This window comes from Populus trichocarpa, chromosome 6 (assembly GCF_000002775.5).
Source record: "Populus trichocarpa isolate Nisqually-1 chromosome 6, P.trichocarpa_v4.1, whole genome shotgun sequence".
NCBI classification, from domain to species: Eukaryota; Viridiplantae; Streptophyta; class Magnoliopsida; order Malpighiales; family Salicaceae; genus Populus; species Populus trichocarpa.
In genome coordinates, this window is record NC_037290.2 from 16,639,138 (window position 1) to 16,660,255 (window position 21,118).

General features: G+C 33.2%; 1 protein-coding gene across 1 annotated transcript; it reads right to left on the minus strand.

The window, feature by feature from the left end:
* Positions 1-3,315: 3,315 nt before the first annotated feature.
* On the minus strand, positions 3,316-9,356 carry LOC18100491 (NADPH--cytochrome P450 reductase 1). The gene is made up of 18 exons (XM_006381734.3): positions 8,834-9,356; positions 8,234-8,293; positions 8,047-8,123; positions 7,915-7,972; positions 7,744-7,827; positions 7,594-7,630; positions 7,168-7,237; positions 6,877-7,071; positions 6,696-6,788; positions 6,324-6,549; positions 6,134-6,217; positions 5,887-6,038; positions 5,324-5,420; positions 4,829-4,978; positions 4,629-4,706; positions 4,379-4,501; positions 4,143-4,256; positions 3,316-3,725 (listed from the first exon to the last, which is right to left on the minus strand). The coding sequence occupies exons 1-18, from the start codon at positions 9,191-9,193 to the stop codon at positions 3,645-3,647; spliced, it is 2,139 nt and encodes a 712-aa protein (XP_006381796.1). The 5' UTR covers positions 9,194-9,356; the 3' UTR covers positions 3,316-3,644.
* Between the last annotated feature and the right edge of the window lie 11,762 nt (positions 9,357-21,118).

Consider the following 21,118-nt stretch of genomic DNA (forward strand, 5'->3'; position numbering starts at 1 on the left):
GTCCCCACTCCTTTGAAGTCTAGAAACTTAAATTTCTTCTAAGAAAGGACACCAAGTTGCCAATTTATGTCTCTTGTAATTGCAAGTGGTGATTCCTTTTCATGTAAATGATAATGATACTGATGTGATTTCACGCTGTACAATCTCCATGTCTTTTTGTTTCCCTCGTATAGGAGGACCATTTTCTTGTGGTCTAGGTAGTCAGACACCAAGCAGTTTGGTTTGGTTTGTTTCTTGTCGAGCTTTGTGGCTCACAACATAGTGCACTTACCACCAATTTGTCCTCTTTTGCTGCTAGATACTGCTAATTATCAACTTTATGTTCGGGTTTTTAACGTGACGAGTGTTTCCCTCGGTGCCCCAGGTCAAACTTTGCCCGGTAGATTTGCAGCCATGGATTTTTGGGTTACATCATTGCGTTGTGTTTTGTTAGTGTCTCAACAAATACAAAAGATACAGAGAGATATAAAATATAAAATAAATCTGTTTTTAAAATAATTTTAGAGAAATGGTTTTGGAGTTAGTTCTTATACCTTCAAACAAAAGATAGAGAGAGTTAAATTTCTTTTATTTTCATCTTTTTTATTCTAAGATAGTAACTAAAAAATACTATGCGGATGTGCTTGTGTGTGACAATCTATGTGATAGTTGATTTTGTAAAACGAGTTTCAAGCTGCTCTGGAAAGAATCTAAAACCCTTGTTTCTGTCTGTAGTTTATATAGAAAATCCCGTGTTTATGGCGAAAGAAACTTGACTAGAAAAAGACAGTCCCGGGTTCTCTTGGTTCATTTAAAAAAAAAAACAGAGAGTGAAGATCGTTATCTAATAATTAGAAAGAACAAACCTCCCCACTGCCTCAAAACATCAAAATATTGATGCATCGTTTTCCTTGACAGTTGGGCTAGGGGGCATCACACCCCTATTTTGGAAAAGCTTTCAGTTTAGTCTTTATATATATATATATATATATATATATATATATATAGAGAGAGAGAGAGAGAGAGAGAGAGAGAGAGGAGGGGGGGGGGGGGGTGGTGGGCATGGGCATAACCCCAGCTACCATTCAAACCCAACACCTAAAGAAACTCTAAAGGATGTTAACATTTCATTGTAATTATCGATATAGATTATTATGAATTACTACAGTGAAATGATTATTTATTATTTTGCTCCTACGCTCATAAAAAAGTACCTTTGGATTGAGAGGTGGTATCCTCTTTTCACAGGGATTAAGTTGTTATTGTTGGTTTTTGTTAGTGAGGTTAGGCTTTTTAAACAAAAATGAATAGCACAAATACTATGATACCACCCTTAAAAGAAAGGCAAATAATAGCTTGCACTGAATGGTTTTTTGGTTATTTTGTATTTGGTTGCACATTATAATTACTGCCAAACCCTTATGGCCAAAATTGTTTAGGCTACCATGGAAGAATTGTTTTGCAAATTCATTTTTAATATACAGTATACTTATTTTCGCACTCTTGTGTCTGAAATTTAATAGGTTGTCATCTAAGGGTTTTTTCGACTTTTTATCCTGATTTTGTGTTAAACACAATGTGAATATATCTTGGGAGAACGCCGCATTCAAGTGGCGCGTGACACGTGATAAGGTGGCCAAAAACACTATACCACCGTGTCACCAACTCTGGCGAGTAGCAACACTTCCATTGGGCTGGCGTGTGTGTGGTGATTCTCGACGGTTTGGCAGCGGTCAGGTTCCCCCCCTCGCCCTCTTTTCTCTCTCATGGCCTTGGGATGCGCATTGGCCAAGAAAAAAATAAAAGCATCCTCCTTTTTTATTGTCATTTCAATTATAATCCTCATTCTTTTGATTGTTTGAGATATGTTTTTTTATTAATTTTTTTTTCAATTTCATCCCTAAAGATTAAGTTGCTATTTTTTTTCTTTTCAATTTCAGCCCTTGAAATTTAATTTGATTTGGTTTTTATATCAAATGTGGTCCTCATTCTTTTAGTTAGTATTTTTTTTCTTTTCGATTTCATCCCCTAAGATGTTATTTAGTTTGATTTTTATATCAGATATGGTCCTTATTCTTTTAATTGTTGTTTTGTATATCCTTTTCCTAATTGATTTTTTTTTTTTGCAATTTCATCACTCATCATTTTATCCTTTAAAAAATTAGGTTTCGTTATTTTCTTCATTTTCCTTTCGCTATGGGATTATTCTGATCTCATGACCTTACCTGTTAGGTTGGCGAGTTGACCCGGGTGGTCTCAAGCCTTTTTTTTTTCTTCTTATAATTGCTATTTTTCTAATCCTTTTCATCTCATGAATCAACATTCAACATTGTTTAAAAAAAAAAAACAAAAAGGTTTTGTTATTTACCATGTTTAACTTTTTGTCTCACTATCTCGGTCTCATAACCTGACTCATAGATTAGGTGAGTTGGCTCGGCAACCTCAAGTCTTTTTTAACTTATAATTTCTATTTTGTTTCCTTTTGCATATTTGATTTTTTTTTCCAATTTAATCCTTCATTATTTGGTTAGTTGAGAATTGAGCTTTAGATTTTTTTTAAATTTATTGTTTATGATCAAATGACTCGGGTCACGGATTTAAAGAGTTAACACGGGTTCACATTGTTTTTTTTACTTATTTTATTTTTTATTTTCATCATTTAATATTTTTTTTCTCTCTTTAAAATGTGATTTTGTCAACTAAACATCTTTTTTTATTATATATTTTTAGCTCGAGGAAAAAAAACAAGTTACATAACTAGTGTTATTCAAAATTCATAGGGTTACCCTTCTTCTCAACAACCATGTGAGCTCACTTTCATTTAATTAATTAAGAGAGAGAGAGAGAGAGAGAGAGAGAGAGGGAGGGAGGGATGGAGCTATGTGTGCCCACAGTTTTTTTTATAGTGAATGGCCCTGGATTCATCCAAAGTCCCTACCTGCCTATATTGATTAATACTTCCTTTGGTGGACTGAAACTGTCCCCACCAATAACATGTATTTTAAACAGCATGTCCTTCTTCTTAAAACAAAGTATACAGAAGTGGAGTTCGATTGGTTTTTGCTCGCAAGGGTTCATCAAAGGCTTGCTCCTGGTTTCGTCAGGGTCAGAAGTGGTTCATTGATTATGTTAGCCTTGACTCGACTCCAGACCCAAGTCCCAAAACCAGACCAGATTCTGTTCTTACCTAAGTCAACAGTCATGGATACCATTTCTCATACATCGTTGCCTCAGTGGATCTTGAGGGAGAGAATTCAAGAATATAAAAGGCGCGTGCAGAAATTTATCGTAGCAAACTTCAAACCTGGAATCTCCATTCATACAAACACTTGCACGTACGAGAAGAATATTTGTCTGTCATTTGAACCGTTTTGTTGGTTCATGAAAGGAAAATTCAAGTCATGCACTAGGGCTACTCTTAATTATTACATCACGTATAAAACATAAATTACATGGGCAAAAAAATTCCTTAATAGGAGACGAGAGAAAAGAATAACAATATTTGCTATAATGGTAGTGCGTTCAATGACGACCCTTTTAGGGGACACGAAGGCATGCATCACAAGTAGCCTCCCTCTCGACAATCCCTTCAATCCCAGCAAGGCTTCAACGGAGTTAACTTTTGCATTACCCTCCGCCTTCTCCTTGCCTACATGAACGGCTCATTACCATACATCACGCAGATACCTGCCATTCATTTGCAGACCCTTCACAAAGCTCTCTGTCTTGGAGTTGTCAAGAGATCCCTGGATCCACAACCAAGTACACACAAGGTTAATAATGAGATGGGGAGAAATGTTGATTTAAAACCCAGCTACAGATTATTTCCAAAACAGTGAAACGAAATATAACACATGCAGAAATATTACACCAGTAAAATTGGAGAAAGGGTGTTATGGTGCTTTCTGACACCAGAAAAAGGGACGGATTTATATTATGATGTGGATTCTAGCCATACAAGGAACTAAAGGGAGGATCCTGTGTATGACATTTGTCCACGAGCAAGACAAGGAGGCAATGTCAGCATGGAAAAAAACTCAATCACAAAGCAGCTATGGACATCTGTCTGTGGGGGGAGTTCTGTTGGGACTTTCTTTTTTGCCTCGTTTTAGCGACTCTTAACCTCAAAAAGAAACTCCCAATAACTAGACATTATTTTTTACCTGCTCTTGCACGATAGTGTGGAGAGTTCTGTGGACATCTTTAGCCATGCCCTTGGCATCTCCACAAACATATAAATATCCTCCTTGAGAAATCATGTTCCAGATATCAGAAGCCTGAACCAGAGAAAACATATACCCAACGCTTTAGTTAAAAAAAGAAAATAAAAGGTAAGGAAATGATATCGCTGCATTTTAACTTCGCCATCAACGGTGGTTGGTGAAACAGAAACAAGTACCTTCTGCATCATCTTATGCTGCACATATTCCTTGGTAGGTCCCTCACGTGAGAAGGCTACAGATAGTTCAGAAAGTGCACCACTTTCAACGAAATTGTTGAGCTCATCTTCATAGATAAAATCCTGCAAAGATTATGCGAGTTAAATGAACGTTTTGAAAAATAAGGGTAGAGATTCCCCTACACCAACCACAGAGCAAACCCCTACACCAATCACAGAGCATTCTAGAGCTGATAGGAGCATAACCTACCATTTGACGGTTCCTGCAACCAAAGAATAATACAGAGGATCCCAGTTCTGCTCCTGCTTCTTTCTGGGCTAATCTTTCCTGAAAAGGAGAATACAAAATACAGATGATCAGATTAGATACTTCAAAGTGATAAGAAGGGTTGCTAGAAAAAAGACAACTGAACCAAGTTTGCAAGTCCAACCAAGTTTGCAAGTCCAAACCTGAAGGAAACCCCTGAAAGGAGCTAAACCAGTTCCAGGGCCAATCATAATGATGGGAACTTTAGTATCTGCTGGAAGTTTGAAGTTTGATTGTCTAACAAAAATAGGTGCCCAGCTGCAATCATGGCTTTTCTCTAAAGGCACAGCATTCTGTGGAAGGAATAAAATAAGAATGAGCCTTACAAACTTGGTGTGTAAAATTATTCTATTAAAGCTAAAAAGTATATATTCACTGAGAGGAAACATCCAATCGCAAACAATTGAAATAGAAACTTCAGTACACATGCAAGGGTTTGGGATGCAAGGGTTTGGGCGGGCCAACCCTAATATCTAGCATTGTAACGTGGATCACTCGATTTCAACCCCTGTGATAATTTAAGACACCTGATATGCTTGCTACACAATTCATTCTATCTTTGAGCTACGCCCTGTGGTGTTGCTTCGACATAAGAAAAAAAAGTTACAAACAAAAAACAAAAAATTTAGAACACGTACCTTCATCCAAGTTGAGCACACTCCTTTGTGAATTCGACCTGCTGGTGTTTTCTCAAGAACCAGTGCACATGTAACATGAATCCTTGAAGGTGCCATGCTGCAGAACATAATTTCACATAGTATGCACATAAGATTCCAAAGAACAGGAAAACAAGAAGTCATGGATAGAGAATGATAAACCAAAGAGGTGTGCAATTCCAACTTTGAAGTTCCTCCCAAGCAAAGAAGGGAGCTGAACTTGATTTTCTTTTCTAAAGTAATCCTTAAACATGTAGAAGTTTCTTTGTGCCATGTAAATATGAATATCCAGACTCCAATTATAGTTCCTCTGAAAGATTTCCTAGTTACAAATATAATTTTTTGTTCTCCTCAATATTATGTCATTGATCTGTACAACATAATTTTGTTTGCCACCAACTAGAGCTTCTCATTCAGGAAATTGAGCAAGCTAAAAGAATTTAGGTTAGATGACACATGATATGAATCCCTTGCCATCTTCCATCAGGAAACTAGGAGATTAATTAGAAACTTGTTCCAGAAGAAGTGTTAAAAAAAATATTCACCTTGGAGATGATGAAATAGAATAGTATCTTGGCAGCAATCGCGGGGCAACTGAAGCAAAGAAGACTCCAAGTGGGGGTTTGGCTGATGGAAATTCAGCCATGACTTCCAGGAGGCTTCTATGATTTGCAACTATCCATTGTGCATATTCATCCTGTAAGAATGCAATTTAAAGTTAAATCCACTTAAAACTACATACTAAAACAGTCACTACTGTGGTAATGAAAGTATTTTTGGTAGATTTACAACCTTTCCAGCAGGTGATGCAAGATGTCTTAGCCGATCAGCTTCGGTTGGATTAGTAGCATGAGCTGCTAAAGCCATTAAAGCAGACTGCAAAGCATATGCATTGCAACAATAGATTACTCAAATGTGACAAAAACTTGTATAAAATAAAATGTAAAACTCAATGATGCATCAAATTAAGAAAGCAGCTAACCTTTTTGGGTGAACTCAAAAGATCAGCATATCGAGTTAGAGCTGTTCTTAAGGTGGACGATGGGAATGGAGGTGGCAAGGCACTTCCACTAAGTGGTGTGCCATCCTCATTATCAGTATGGATAGTGAAGTAAATATCTGGCGATAAACCCAACAACTGCAGTGCTTCCTCAACAATTTCACTTAGATTTTCACAGTACACACCAACATGATCACCAGTTCCATATCTGAGCAACAAAAGAATAAATTGTGTGATGCATAATCAGTGCACGATGTTCTCTTACAAGTATTCCCCATGAAAATGCATTTGGATACCAACCATTTTCAAGGGAAAACAAGTGTGAAAACAATAAAATTGTTGCAACCAACTTACACAAGTCCAGTGCCAGATATGTCGAACTCCAAATGGGTACATGAACGATCAGATGCAGGGGTATGAAGCTCCCTCCTCACAGTAACATTAGCCCTTCAGCAGTAAACAGAATACATTTTAGATCAAAATAACCTACAAAATTGTCACCAGAAAATCTGCAAGATGGACATTTTTATGTTACCTGCATGGATGCTGAGCATCATAAATAGCATGACCATTCGCATTACTCCAGTTATCATCCTCTAATGGTGCATCTTCAGGGTCATGCAATACAACCCGATATTCTGCCACGGCAGCAGTATAAGGGGTAGAAACACCAGTTGGATCATCCCCATCAAGAAGCAACTGGTCCAACTCAGGCCACAACAATTCTCGCCTAAAATAGAGAGTAGAAAAGAAGGTTAGAATAAGATCGCTCGATATGAGAAAGTTCATTCTGTTCATGCAGATTACTGATTCAAGTTCTTAATACCATGCGGCAAAGTCATCTTCCATGCATTGATCATCATCACCAAGACCCACTGGAACAAGCTGCTTCCCACCTAAAAAAGCAAAGAAAAAAACAACGAGAACTGATTAGCTATGCAGAATGAACAATATCAACGAGCACATTTTGGCTCTTGAAAACCATTTGATATAACAAGGAACAACATCAAGGACCACATTGTGGCTTCTGATTAATCATAAAACCATGTCAATTCTTTTATTAACAATGCAGCTGATTGGGCTATCGTTTTCTCTTTCCAAACAATTAAATTGTAGCAACAGTGGTCCTTTTGGACCAAGTGCATGCATCATGATAACCTACCAGACTCTATTCAACCGAGCAAGGAAGGTAGCTAACATCAAAAGGCAAAAAAAATTATATACAAGTTAGTAAAGAGAAATGCAGGCATACCCTGGTTGCCAAGGATTTTATCCACCACTATGGCAATCTGTTCAACCAAAAACAAGGGCAAAAAAAATTAATCAGCAAAAACAACAAAATAAAAAAATTAATCCATCAGCTAATTGTGAAAGAAGGTATAAATAGAGTCGCATTACACACCTTATTAAAATGCTCGTATTGCCTGTTGCCAAGACCAAAAACAGCATATGGAAGTTCCTTAAGCCATTCCCCCCTCTCATTGCCCTATATTCACAAAATCATAAAAACAAAAACACTATTAAATCCAGCTCTAACACCAAACCAGATCAAAACATCCAATCGAAACCTTACATCTGTAAACCATTTATAAAACCTCGCGGCGTTATCTGTAGGCTCACCATCTCCATATCTACAAGAAAGAAATAAATAAGTAAAGGGGAAAAAAAAGTAAATATAAAAAGACTAAATATCAAAGCTACTCACGTGGCCAAGAAGAAAATGGCCAGAGACTCTTTCTTCAATTTCTCTTCGTATTCATCGTCATCCTCCGCATAATCATCCTATCATCCATCAAAATTATAAATTCAAAACCACTGATTAGGAAAATAAAAACCAAAAATTGAATAACAGGTTAGATAATAATAATAATAAAAAAAAATAAAAAGCATACCAAATCAACAGTTTTAAATATAGCCTTCTCATACCGAGCTTTTGCCTCCTCAGCTAGAGCCTAAGACAAAAAAAAAATTAATAAAATAATAATATATTCAAAACAAAAGCTTAGCTCAATTACTCATGACCTGAAGCTGAATTCTCATCGTACACGTGTACCTTTCCAAGTGTACAGTGATGATGTGGCTCATTAAGAATAAACTAAGAGGATGTGGAATCGCTTAATGGGTGCTTGGAAATATAAATGTTATTTTTTAAAAGTGTTTTTTATTTTAAAATATATTAAAATAATATTTATTTATTTTTTAAAAAAACAAATTTGAACTCATCAAAAATATATTAATTTAAAATAAAAAAAATTTTAATTTTTTTAAAAATATTTTTAAAACAGAATGTTAAACACCACCTTATAACACCGCCTTATAATTTTATTTTAGATGGTTTTAAAAAAAATGCACTAAATTATTTTTTTTAATGATTTTTGATGTTTATATATATATATATAATATTTATATATATATTCTCATGCGAAAACACATGTGACAACATCCCAAACACCCCTAAGCTGTTGATAGCATGATGGGAAACTAATCTGTACCTTAGCAAATCCTTCAGCAGTACCAGTTTGGGTGCCGAAAAAGATGGTGACCTTTTTCTTGCCATCATCAACTTCAGGTTCGAGGTCTTTAACAATCAACGGCTTAGGAGGGACAGGGACTTTAGGTTTCTGATAGCCGGATGATCTTCTCCAAATTAAAACGACAACGTAGCCGATCAAAACCGCTATGGAAGTAGTTAAGATAATAACAAACTCACGATTCTCGCGGATCAAAGTTGCCATCTCAGCAGCAGAACCACCGGATTCCGATGAAACATTTGTTGGGTCCACTTTGCCTTTGATTATGGCTTGCATAAGTTCAAGTGGTGACACTTTCATCGAGCTGCTTGATGATTGCATGTTTTTTCAAAAATTTAGAAAGCAAATAATTCTTCTTCAAGGAGGAATATGATCTCTCTCTCTCTGCTTCTTGTTTCTTGCTTGTTGCGTGGTTGGTGCGGTGTAGGTAGACAGAGAGAGAGAGAGAGAGAGAGAGAGTGGCAGAGAGATTTCCTGAGAGGGAAGTGTAGGAGAGGGGATTAATAAAGAGAGGAGGGAGGTGTAACGCCTAGCCTACCAAACCAGACTGGTCATACTCACCTAACACTGAGTTAACCATGGTTAAGACTTGCGTTTGAGTGGAAGGCTTTTTTGGGCGGTTGATCTCAGAAGGAGTCAAGTTGAAGTTCTAAAATGCCCTTTTCTGTCTTTTTGTTTCCCAGGAAAATTAAAAAGAAAATTGCTAGCCTTGAGAATCATTGAGATTTTGGATGTAAATAGTAAAGGGTTGTTGGCATAAGGAACCAACTATGTATCTGTACTATCTACACGCCCCGACGTTTTTCTTTTTAGTGGATTTGCACGGTTGGTATATCGATTTTTTACATTTTTCTTTTAATCAAGTAATACGAGCTTTAGTTTTTTTCACATGCTATATGAACTGGAATAAAATAAAAATTGAGAAAATAATGATTTTCCAATATTAAATTATAAAAATAAAAAAAATAAGCTCAAAAAAACAATGTAAATCTATATTGACCTATAAAGTTTATGACTCGAGTTATTTGATCAAAAACAACAAATTCAAAAAAACTTTGAAGCCTCAAGTAATCATCAAGATGATGAAGTTGAGCATAGAAAGAGTAAAAACAAAAAAAAATAACCAAAATATTTGATCCTGGTTTTTTAACATACTTGTTTAGAAATAAACCTTGAACTTGCTCCGATGCAATATCAAGTCTTAAAGTTTCTTATAGGAAGGAGGAAGTCAATAGTGAAATTAAATTCATTATGAATAATTATGCATGTCAACTAGTGGATCTTTCTCTCGAAAGCAAACCATTAGGCTATAAGTGTATCTTTAAAAGAAAGATAAAAGCTAATGGCTCTATTGATAGATATAAAGCTACACTTGTTGTTAGAGATTTTAAATAACAAGAAATATAGATGATTTTAACATATATTCACATGTGCCAAGAATAACTTCCATACGAATGTTAATAGCTATTTCAGCTATTAATAATCTTAAAATACATCAAATAGATGTAAAAACAACTTTCTTAAAATAATGACCTTTATAAGGAGGTTTACAGAGAACAACCTGAGGGGTTTATTGTTAATGAACAAGAAAATAAAGTTTGTAAACTTGTCAAATCATTATATGAGTTTGAAACAAGCACCTAAACAATGACATGAAAAAATTAACAAGGTTATGTTGTCAAATAAATTTAAAATCAACAAAATTGATAAATATATTTATGTGAAAAATGCAAATAATGGTTATGTCATTTTATATCTCTACATGAAAGATATGTTTATTTTGGACAGTAATGATCACATGATCAAGTCCACTAAGAAAAATGTTAACTAAACAAGTTTGACATGAAAGACTTAGATGGTACATGTATCATGCTAGGCATAAATATTTCTAGGACATCTGATGGATTAGTATTGCCCCAATCTCATTATGTTGATAAAGTTTTCGATAAATTTTTTAAAGGTGAAATAGTATTATGAAAACACCAATGGATATAGGTGTCTATTTGTCTAAAAATAAAGGCAATAGAATAGACCAATTAAAATATTCTTGGATAATTAAGAGCTTGATATATGTTATGAATTGCACAAGACCTGATATTGCTTACTCGGTTAGCAAACAGAGTTAATTTTTAAGTAATTTGATTATGGATCATTAAAAAACAATACAAAGGGTACTCAAATATTTGAGGTATATCGTTGACCATAAGCTACATTATACTAATTATCTAGCCGTACTATAAGGGTGTAATGATGATAATGGTGGGAATTAATAATTCAACCTTTTAGTTTTCAAAATTTACTTATAAAAAATAGGTGAATGAAGAGTTTAATCTAAAAATTTCTCATATTTTTACACTTTCTTCTTTACCTCATATTTTAATGTTTTATTCTCATTTTATGATTTGGCTTTCCTCCCAAATCCAGAGCTTAGGTTCAAATTGTTAAGAGATATTTAAGTTTCATACAAGTGGTTCAAAGACCTTGAATTAGAAGTGTATCTAAACCAAGGTAGTGTTATTAGAATCTTGGGAGACATATTGCATACAACCTAGTTGTACAAGTGATGAGAAATAAAATCTCAGGGACAAATGATTCATTTTTTACAACAACAAAAGATTCATTACTTTAAAGTGCTTTAACAAGTAAGTATACTTCTTATTTTAATTTAAGTATAGTTGAATTAATGTTTTTTTTTTAATTTATAGATTTAAACATGTACAAACCCTAGTTTTTCCTAAGATATTTGCACATTAGTCTAATATATTTACATATTTTAATCTATAAAAAACAATCACATAAAGGGATCTAAAAGAAAAACAGTAATTAAAAGAAAAAAAAAACACGAGCCCACCTGAGTTAATCCGCCAAACACATGGACAAAGTTATGAGATCAAGATAATCCTATAAAAAGAAAAATAAAGAAAACCATGAATCCTATTTCAAAACAAATTGAGTAATAAGATTGAAAAAGAAAATAAGTTAAAAAAATAATGTAAACCTGTGTTAACTTATGTTAACTTACAAAACCCGTGACCTGGGCCATTTGATCATAAGCACCAAACTTGGAAACACTACAAAGTTTAAGTTTTAATAAAACAAATGTCAAATGATGAGATTGAAAAAAGAAAATTCAATTACAAAAAAAGATTCAAAAGAAAAAAAATAGCAATTAAAAAAATAAGATTCAAATTTGAAAAAAAAAAAGAGGATGAATAATTTTGGATTGAAGGACTAAATTGAAAATAAAAATAAATTCCATAAATGAACTAAAATTTTAATGAGGACCAAATTAAAAAAAATTAAAAATTTTAATCAAATGATGAAACTGAAAAACAATTGAAAGTTTACAAAAATAGAAAGAAAAAAAATGAAGAAAAAAAAAGAATCAAATAAGAAATGAAATTGAAAACAAATTGAAAACTTACAAAAAGATCAATGATAAAAATTACAAATTAAAAGAATGAGGACTAATACTAAAATATCCCTAAGGGGATTGCCCTGAAATTTTAAATGTCAAGCGTGAATTTCAAGGGAGGAGAGGGGTAGAAGGAAAAAAATAGATTGTCGACACCAAATCCGGTGACCTTTGGCTACGCTACCTCCTCGAGGCGACGATGTTGAGATAATTCAAAATGTTGCCATGAAAGCTGATGTTTGATCACTAGAAGACCTTGCACTTGCCGCCCGAAGGACATTGTGGTTGTCCACACGTTAATGCGTGCGTTGCATTCATGTGTGTGTGTATTACACAATTGCCCCTAAACCAGCCTGACAATTACTAAAAAGCCTAAGTGCAAAGACAAAATTGCCTCGAGCATAAGCCAAGGAAAATCCGATTCCAAAAACATGCAAGTCATTTTACTATTCATCTAATATGGAAAAAATGTCAATGCCACTTAAGGTAAGCTTAAAAAAATTGGGTATAAGGGTCATTTTACTATGCACTATAAAAATAAAAAGATATTATTTTCTTTTTAAAATTTTGAATGCTAAATGGACCCATGCGAAATTACTTAATTACCCTAATATAATTGTTTTTATTTTTAGTTTTTAAGGGAATAATAGGCATTTTCACCCTAAAGCCTGAATAAGCCACCGATTCCTCAATTTCTTTTTTTTACTTTGATTTCATGTCTTTCAATCTCACCATCCCCTAATAAATTAGCTTAAAATGGCTTACAATTTGGCCCAATAAAGGCTAAATCAAAAAAGAAAAAGGGAAAGGAAAGTGGAAAAAGGCATTATGAATAATGAATAATGCGTTTATAATGTTTAAGATTGTGTTAGCGATTGCGGTGTAAAGTGTTTTTCGCTTAGAAATGCATCAAAATAATTTTTTTTATTTTTTAAAAATTATTTTTGAGATCAACACATCAAAATAATATGAAAACATAAAAAAAAATTAGCAAATTTTTTTTTTAAATTTAAAAGAACATAATTTCAACCGCGTTCTCAAACGGTCAGTAAATGCGAGCACAATACCATCTTGCCATGCTTTTTAGCATTTTTTATAATAGTTATATATCAATTTTTTTCAAAGCTATCAAGGACATTTATCTGTGCTCTGTTATTTTGATTTTCTATATTTTCTTTCATAAGCTAACTTTAAATTTTGGGTTTTTTTGTTAAAAAAAAATTCTTTTAAAAAAAATTTTATTTAAAAATTAAAACACATCATCTTATTCAATTAAAAAAAAACAATTATAACAAGAACAATAACCAAGTCTCAAGTCCGGGGGCATGGGTATGGAGAGAATTAATAAATATATAGCTAAGAATAAATGCAATAAGATCAAAGTTATGTGTCATGTCATTGACAAAAAAAAATTGACAGAATTTAGATGGAAGTATTTGATTGACAGCTTTGACAAAGATGGTATGATCAAACAAAAATCAGATAAAATGCATATACTCGATCGAGAAATGCTAAAAAAAAAAATAATGTACCAAAGTGTAATTATCCCTTTTCCTCACCGACTCCTTACCAAGTTAGCTGTGATTGACATATGTGTTTGAAATAGAATAGCACTTGTTTTTTAAAGGAATTTTATTTTAAAATATTAATTTAAAATAAATAAAAAAATAAAAAAATTTAAATTTTTTTAAAAGTATTTTTAAAACATAAATGATTGATTTGAAAAGTAAGGTTCACAATTGAAAAGGAGATTTTGGTGATTGGTGAGATCCCTCGTTTTTTTTCCTGCGATTATTTCCACCCTTTTTACCTTTATGTCCAACTCATTATACACACGCACACCGATTTCGGAAGCAATCAAAGCTTAGTTTTAATTTCTTTATATTAATTGATGAGTTGATGGTTTTTCTTATTTAATATTAAATTGTTTAATTAGTATTTTCCAAATATGATGTCCTTTCTACGCCATGGAATACTGGTAAATGTGAAAAAAAAAAGTTTTCATTGAATACAGATAGAGGAAAAAATAAAAGAAAGCGAAGTTGTTACCATGTTTTTTAATAATGAGATCTTTTTAAAATTAAAAATAAAAATATATTTATTTTTTTAATATTAAAATAATAATATATTAAATGGACTAAGATTCATTTGTCAGATTCGCAATTTAAATCTTGAACTATGCTGTGTTTTTAATAAAAAGAATTTTAAAACCATTTATTATTGTTATAAATTTGTTTTAAATAAATATTGTCAACTTGAATCTTACATGTTAATTTAATATGTTATTATTTTTATATTATTGAAAACAATTGTCCTGTATAATTTTTTTCTTGATGCATTTCAACGGCGGACTTGACAAGACTTTTCTGTCGTGTTAAAAGGTAGTCCACAACTTATTTGAAAGATATTAATTAAAGAAATTAATATTAAATAAAAAGACCATCAGCTCATCAATTAATATAAAGAACTTAAAACTAAATCTTGATTGCTTATGAATTCAGTGCATGTGTGTGTATGATAAGTTTCTTTATGAGTTGTCCACACCCTAGTTTTCCCGGTACGTAGTACATTGAATAGGTGGTGCTTGTGCTACATGCGTGATTGCTTTGAATATGCTATATTAAGAAATATTGTTTTTGTTTTGAAAATACTTTTTGCGACAGTGCTAGTACGAGAATAAAAACTCATCATTTTTAAACTTTTAGCATTTCTTTTTATTATATATATATATATATATATTTATATATATATATATATATATATTTGTTGTGTAAGGATTTTGTTGTTGACCAAATCATTTCTTCATCGCTAACCATTATTACATCACAATTCACAAAATCCCGTACAAGTCATAATAATCGATGCAAATTCATAGAATAAATAAAATAAAATATGCCACTGGGTAAAATGTCACCAAAACAAAGTTATCAATTCTAAACCTTGGTTATTAGTTTCTTTGGTATTGCAGTAACTGTTATGATTTTTTTTAAAAAAATTGTTTTATAAAAAATATTTTTAGTTGAGGTTGGTTTGAAAAAATATATGTTTGGTTAAAACTGTGGTTGAAATTGAGGTTAAATAAAAAATAATTTAATGTGTTTGGTTAAAAGAATGCTTTTCAAATTGAGGTTATAAAATAATTAAAAAATATATATAAAAATATTGATGGTTTTTAATTTAAATATTGTAGATTTAACTACTACTATTACATAATGAAATAAATAATACTTTATATAAAATATTTTTTATTATTCTATTAAACTATTTCCTATTCTATTACGTACAAAATTCATCTGACAAGAACTACAGTTTCCATGATTTTTTGAGGGTGCAATAAAATTAGGTAAAATATTATTAGGAATAAAATTGAGATTACAGTACGAGTAAATTTAATTCACCTTAAACTAATTTTTTTATATAAAAAAATTATTGTTTACGTGAACGTGAACGTGAACAGTGCAAGTGAAATCAATTCACTGCACTGGTTTTTGAAAAAAAAAAATTTATTGTTCACGTTCACGTGAACAGTGCGAATGAATTAAAATTCACTGTGCTAGTTTTTCGAAAGAAAAAAAAAAGTTCACTTTAATGATGCGAGTGAATTAAAATTCACTTGCACTGTTCACTTTAATGAACAGTGCGACAATGAAGCATAGCTCTACTGTTCAGTGATTCCTCCCCCACGAGAAGCAGTAAAATTGTGCTTCTACAAAACCTGCGGCACAACCATATTTTTGGTGGGTCCTACCAGCATAAACCTGTGTTTTTTCTTTAACCAAACAGTAATATTTGTGGCTGCAGGTGAAGCTCACCCGCAGCCACATTATCAAACGGCCTCTAAACCCGGCCTGGTCTGACAGGTCGGCTCAATACCCGGTCGACCCGGTGGCTGGATCGGTTCAGGTTTAATAAAAGACTGGTCGGAGCAACAACCCAGTAAAACTAGTCGACTCGGCGGGTCAACCCATGACCCGGGCAAACCCGGACGAGACCTGATGTTTTTTTTTTCTTCAAATATGGAATTTGAAACCCATTAGTATATATATACTCTATGTTTTCAAGAAAAAAAGTTATGTTTTTTCAATGTGGGATAAACAATTTTTTGGTTTAAATACTTCAACTTAAAGGGATAACATAATATCTTTTCAATGTGAGATTTGAAGCCTTTTCGTATATATACTACATGTTCCCAAGAAAAAAGTTATGTTTTTTCAATGTAGGATTTGAAACTCATTAGTATATAAGAAAAAAGTTATGTTTTTTCAATGTGAGATTTGAAATCCATTAGTATATATACTCTATGTTTCCAAAAAAAGAAGTTATTTTTTCAATGTGGGATCAAAAACTTTTTAAAATATTCTTTTAAACTTAATTATTTACAATATATATAACCTATATTTATATGGATTTTTTTCTTAATTTTTTCATATGAAATATTAAAGCTTTAAATATATTTTTTTAATTTTTTCGGGTTGACCCATAAAACCTAGGACCCGGCCTCATGACCGAGTTTAATAACTATGTTCTAAACTCTACAACTGTATATTGCAAAAATCAAATTCTAAAATAAATTAAAGTTAAAAGTGTATGTTACAGTAACTGATTACTTGTTATTCCACTAGTGGTTATTTCTAAATCCATATGTTAAGTAATGTTCTCAATAAAAAGGCATGAATCATACATGTGTCCCCCCCTAATTCCTTGATAAGAAAAAGAAGCTCAAACTAGAGATCCTTTAGAGGAAGGAAACTGGAAGTATTAGCTGAGCCACAACTCATTCATATATATCACTGTCTGTATGATTCATGTTTCGTTGCGGATTCTATATTCTTATTTTTCAAAAAATAAATATATTTGTTATTTTAATGTGCTTTTTTATATAAAAAAATTCAAAGTGTAAATAAAAATTTTTATAGTCTGCTGAATTTTTTTTCAACTTCTTACTATCTAGCAAGCCTGCTGAAGATTCTTTCAAGGCCTCAGCTCATCGTTTCATCTACGACAAGAAGTTCACAGATCCTTACGTTGTCGTCCCACCACAAATGATTGAGGTCTTGAACAAAATCAAAATCTTTCAGCTGTGTTTGACGACAACTCAGACCAACCACCCATCAAGCTAACTGGACAAGCTGAAGCGAGACCTTCAAATACTTCACCGCCCATGTCGACAACTGTTGATATAGCTTCTTTGACCCCTCCAGCACCTGCTCTCTATCAACTCCTTTAAATGTTGGCGTAGATGATCAGATGCACTCTCCTTATTCATCCCAACATCAAAGCATTGCCTGCGGGCAAAAGATTCAAGAAAGCTCCCCCCCACATGCAAGAAGGGCTCTGGTCTTCACTGATCCACCTACACAGAATATATATGCCTACTTTTCTCACTTTACTTCCAATCAATCACCAACCAAAATGTTTAAGCATGCTTCCTAGCTTTCTAAGCCTTCAGCTCTAAACAAAGATGCTTTGGCACATCTCATGGTTTGATTTCTTTATGAAACTCTGATAGTCTTTAATTGTATACATTCATGATTTTTAGTTATCCAATTACCTTGAAGATCCAGTTCACTTCACTCTCCCACATTTAGACCACAGTTTCATTACCTTTTTTATAGGACTGATCTTGCTGTTAATATTATATACAAAGAAACTTCTATTTTTCCCTTGTTTCTTTCACTGGAACATAGAAACTTGAGATCTTGGCTCTACGCTTTTAATGGTTGCTGAAATCGTCTTTTTAAGGCTTTTATAAACTATCAATTATCATAATTGCCTGTAGCATCAAGACTTCAAATCGCCCTCCAGCTTTTTTCATTCTCTGTCACCTTTCACATGAACAAGCTTGATGACCAATTCCTCTTTTTTTTTTTTAATACAAGACGTGACGAAAAAAAATTGCTTCGGATGAAGATGCTTCGTTACAAATTAACACTCCAACTGAACCACCTAACAAGAAACAATAACTCCATTCAACACCTTCTAAAGTAATGTCGTTGGACTGCAAATCTTTCCCTTCAAACTCTATTCACACGACCAACTTATATCCGTTTTGCGTATTGCCCTTGTTCTATTTCTTTCTCGTCGTTGCATGGATAGTTGAGAGCTTGATATCTGATCCAACGGTCACGATCAAATCAAACAGAACTGATCAATGGCCCTGATTGTTGGGTCTTTGGTCTAGTGTGGGCAAGCCTATTCTAAACTCTGATCAAGCAGCTGAAATTCATTTAGCCAACTTGATTAGACGGTTTAGAAGAAAAGCAACACTATACAGGAGAGAAAAAAGTTTCTTTCTGGTGGTTTTTATTTGTTGGCCTCTCTCTGACTAATTCACCCCTTGAGTGGTGAAACCAAATTAAGTTTTTCGTCTTCAAGCAAATTTGGTGACTAAATAACTTAAAAACAAATTAATCCCTAAACTTCTTCTTCTTCTTCTTTACATTTGATTCTTTTGTTTATTTTTTGTATTTTGATTTTCGAAAAAACAACAACATCAAGATGCTGAAGACAAGCAAGCGTCAAGAACATATTTTTTAAGTTTTTTTATTGGTTTTTCTTCGCAGTCGTTTTTCACATGTGCCATTGATTACCCAACAGTATCTTGCTGTTTTTTACTTCTTTTTTTTCTTTGTAAATTCTCTAAAACGCTGCCATGAGAGCTTGCCCAGTCACTTAGCTAACAAATGACCCATTGTTGATTCCATATTTTTTCTGTGTCAGTGTGACTGACTCCTTTCCCGGCCTCCCCTTTTATTTATTTATTTTAGTTGTCCCTATAACTCTTTTCCCCCCAGGCTTTCCACCTCTGCGTGCTGCTCTTGAAGTTTTTATATACCTTTATCACCACTGTTTGCTACGATCATTCCTAACTATATATCCTCTTCCCAGCTTCGCTACTACAATGCTAGTCTGCAGTCAACACATTCCAATGTGCATCGTGCTTGACCCACCAAAGCATCGTCCGACTTCATCTTTTTTACCTCTACATAATTTAGATTGTTAAAGATTGGACAGAACGCTAACGACCCCCCTTTTTTTTTAATTGTACCGAAATTTTAGCAGAATTTTGTATATATTTTCAACACAAGTTATTGACTTAATACCAATATCAGACTCTCACAATTCAATCACCATGTCAATATCCCATGGTCTTAATTTCATGCATATTCATCCATTAAAAATCAAGAAACAACACCTTTTACTATTAACTACTAATGATAAAAAGTGTCACAAAGCTATGCAAACGCAGCACCTGTTTGCACAAAAATCCAACAGGATAAGTGAAAACGCACATCTAAACCAGACCCGAGAAAGAGCTGTTTAGAAGCCTTTTTTCAGAGCTTAGTAGAAATAGAAAAGGAAATGGCACATACGACTCAATCATTAGAAAAGAAACCAAACCAGATGAAATTGAAGAAAAGCACTCATCTAGTCAGGTTTCTTTCCCAGCATAGTCCAGAAATGACCAGATTATAATCTGGAAACTAAATTGCACAACCTAGATCGAGTTAGAACCCAGCTAAACAGGTGCCAGAAGCTCTCCCAATGCTAGCTGAGCATTACCAGATGCATTAAATGCCACCGATGGCTGTCGCGTCCAACTTGCACACGATGCCACAAAACCCAGATATGTTGAGAGAGAGGTAGGTCCTCAATTTTCAGAATCCCAAGTCAATCCCTACCAACCGTGCTAGAAAAAGCAACAATTGATTGAGTGTTGCCCTCAAACCAACAGATTTTCGTGAGATCAAACGAAGCTAGATCTGGGAGAAACACTGCTTGAATACACTTATTTTTTTGTTTTTCTACATTTCTACAATCAAGCTATGTTTCATATGGCTATAAAAGCCGAGAATACTGGATGATTAAAAAAGTTTAATGGTACTTTTTGAAGGAGGGTTGCGGTCTCAAAAATGCTCTTGTTTGGCTATGAAGGCAAAGTATGGCATCTTCCAAACCTATGGACCTCCGTGCTCAAATTTATATGTATAAATAATATATTTTACTCATAATATTTTTAATATATGTCTAAAATAGTTTTTGTGCTTTTTTTTAAGTTACCTTAATTAACTTTATTTGATATGTGTAATTTTTTTTTTCATGATTTACATACTCTTTTTTTTTTAATGAAAAGTGGCCATGAAAATAATAATATAAAGTTATAATAGGTTTGTCATTTCATGATTTTCAGCCATGTGCGTGTGTGGTATTCGTGTTAATGATCTTTTGAAAGTGAAAATTTATAAGAATAAAAAAAATAGAGAAAAGAATCAATGACAAAAAAAAAAAGTTTGATGAAAATAATGATAATCAAGTGAGAATTCAAGGACTAAAATAGATAAGGCTATTCTTAGATGGGGTAGAATATTCTTACAATAAAAAATAATAATAAAAAAGAATAAGAACATTCTTAGACGAAGTAGTATATATAAAAAGGATTTTTAGAGAGAGAAGGGAAAAGGTGTGAAAGAAACCCTAGCTAGCATGAAAAGGACTTAGAAAAAGAAAGAAAGAGTGTGGAAGTGATGCTGGACAGTTTGTCGCTGCTACAGAACAGCTCAAGGATGTAGAAGAAGAGGTTGTCATTAACTGAATTACAAGCTTACTGGAATTACTACCATGCACGAAGTGCCAACTGCACTTTCCTTATTAAACTTAGATTCTTAGTTGGGGCCTTAGTGCCTCTTTTATTTCTGTTACTGCCTAGGACGTGAATTAAGGACATAAGTCCTATTGGATGGGGGATTTTTCTGTTACCCCTTATTTTTTCTATTTAATTCCGTAAGTCATTATTTGAGTAGGATTAGGGATGGCAAGCTTATAAATACAAG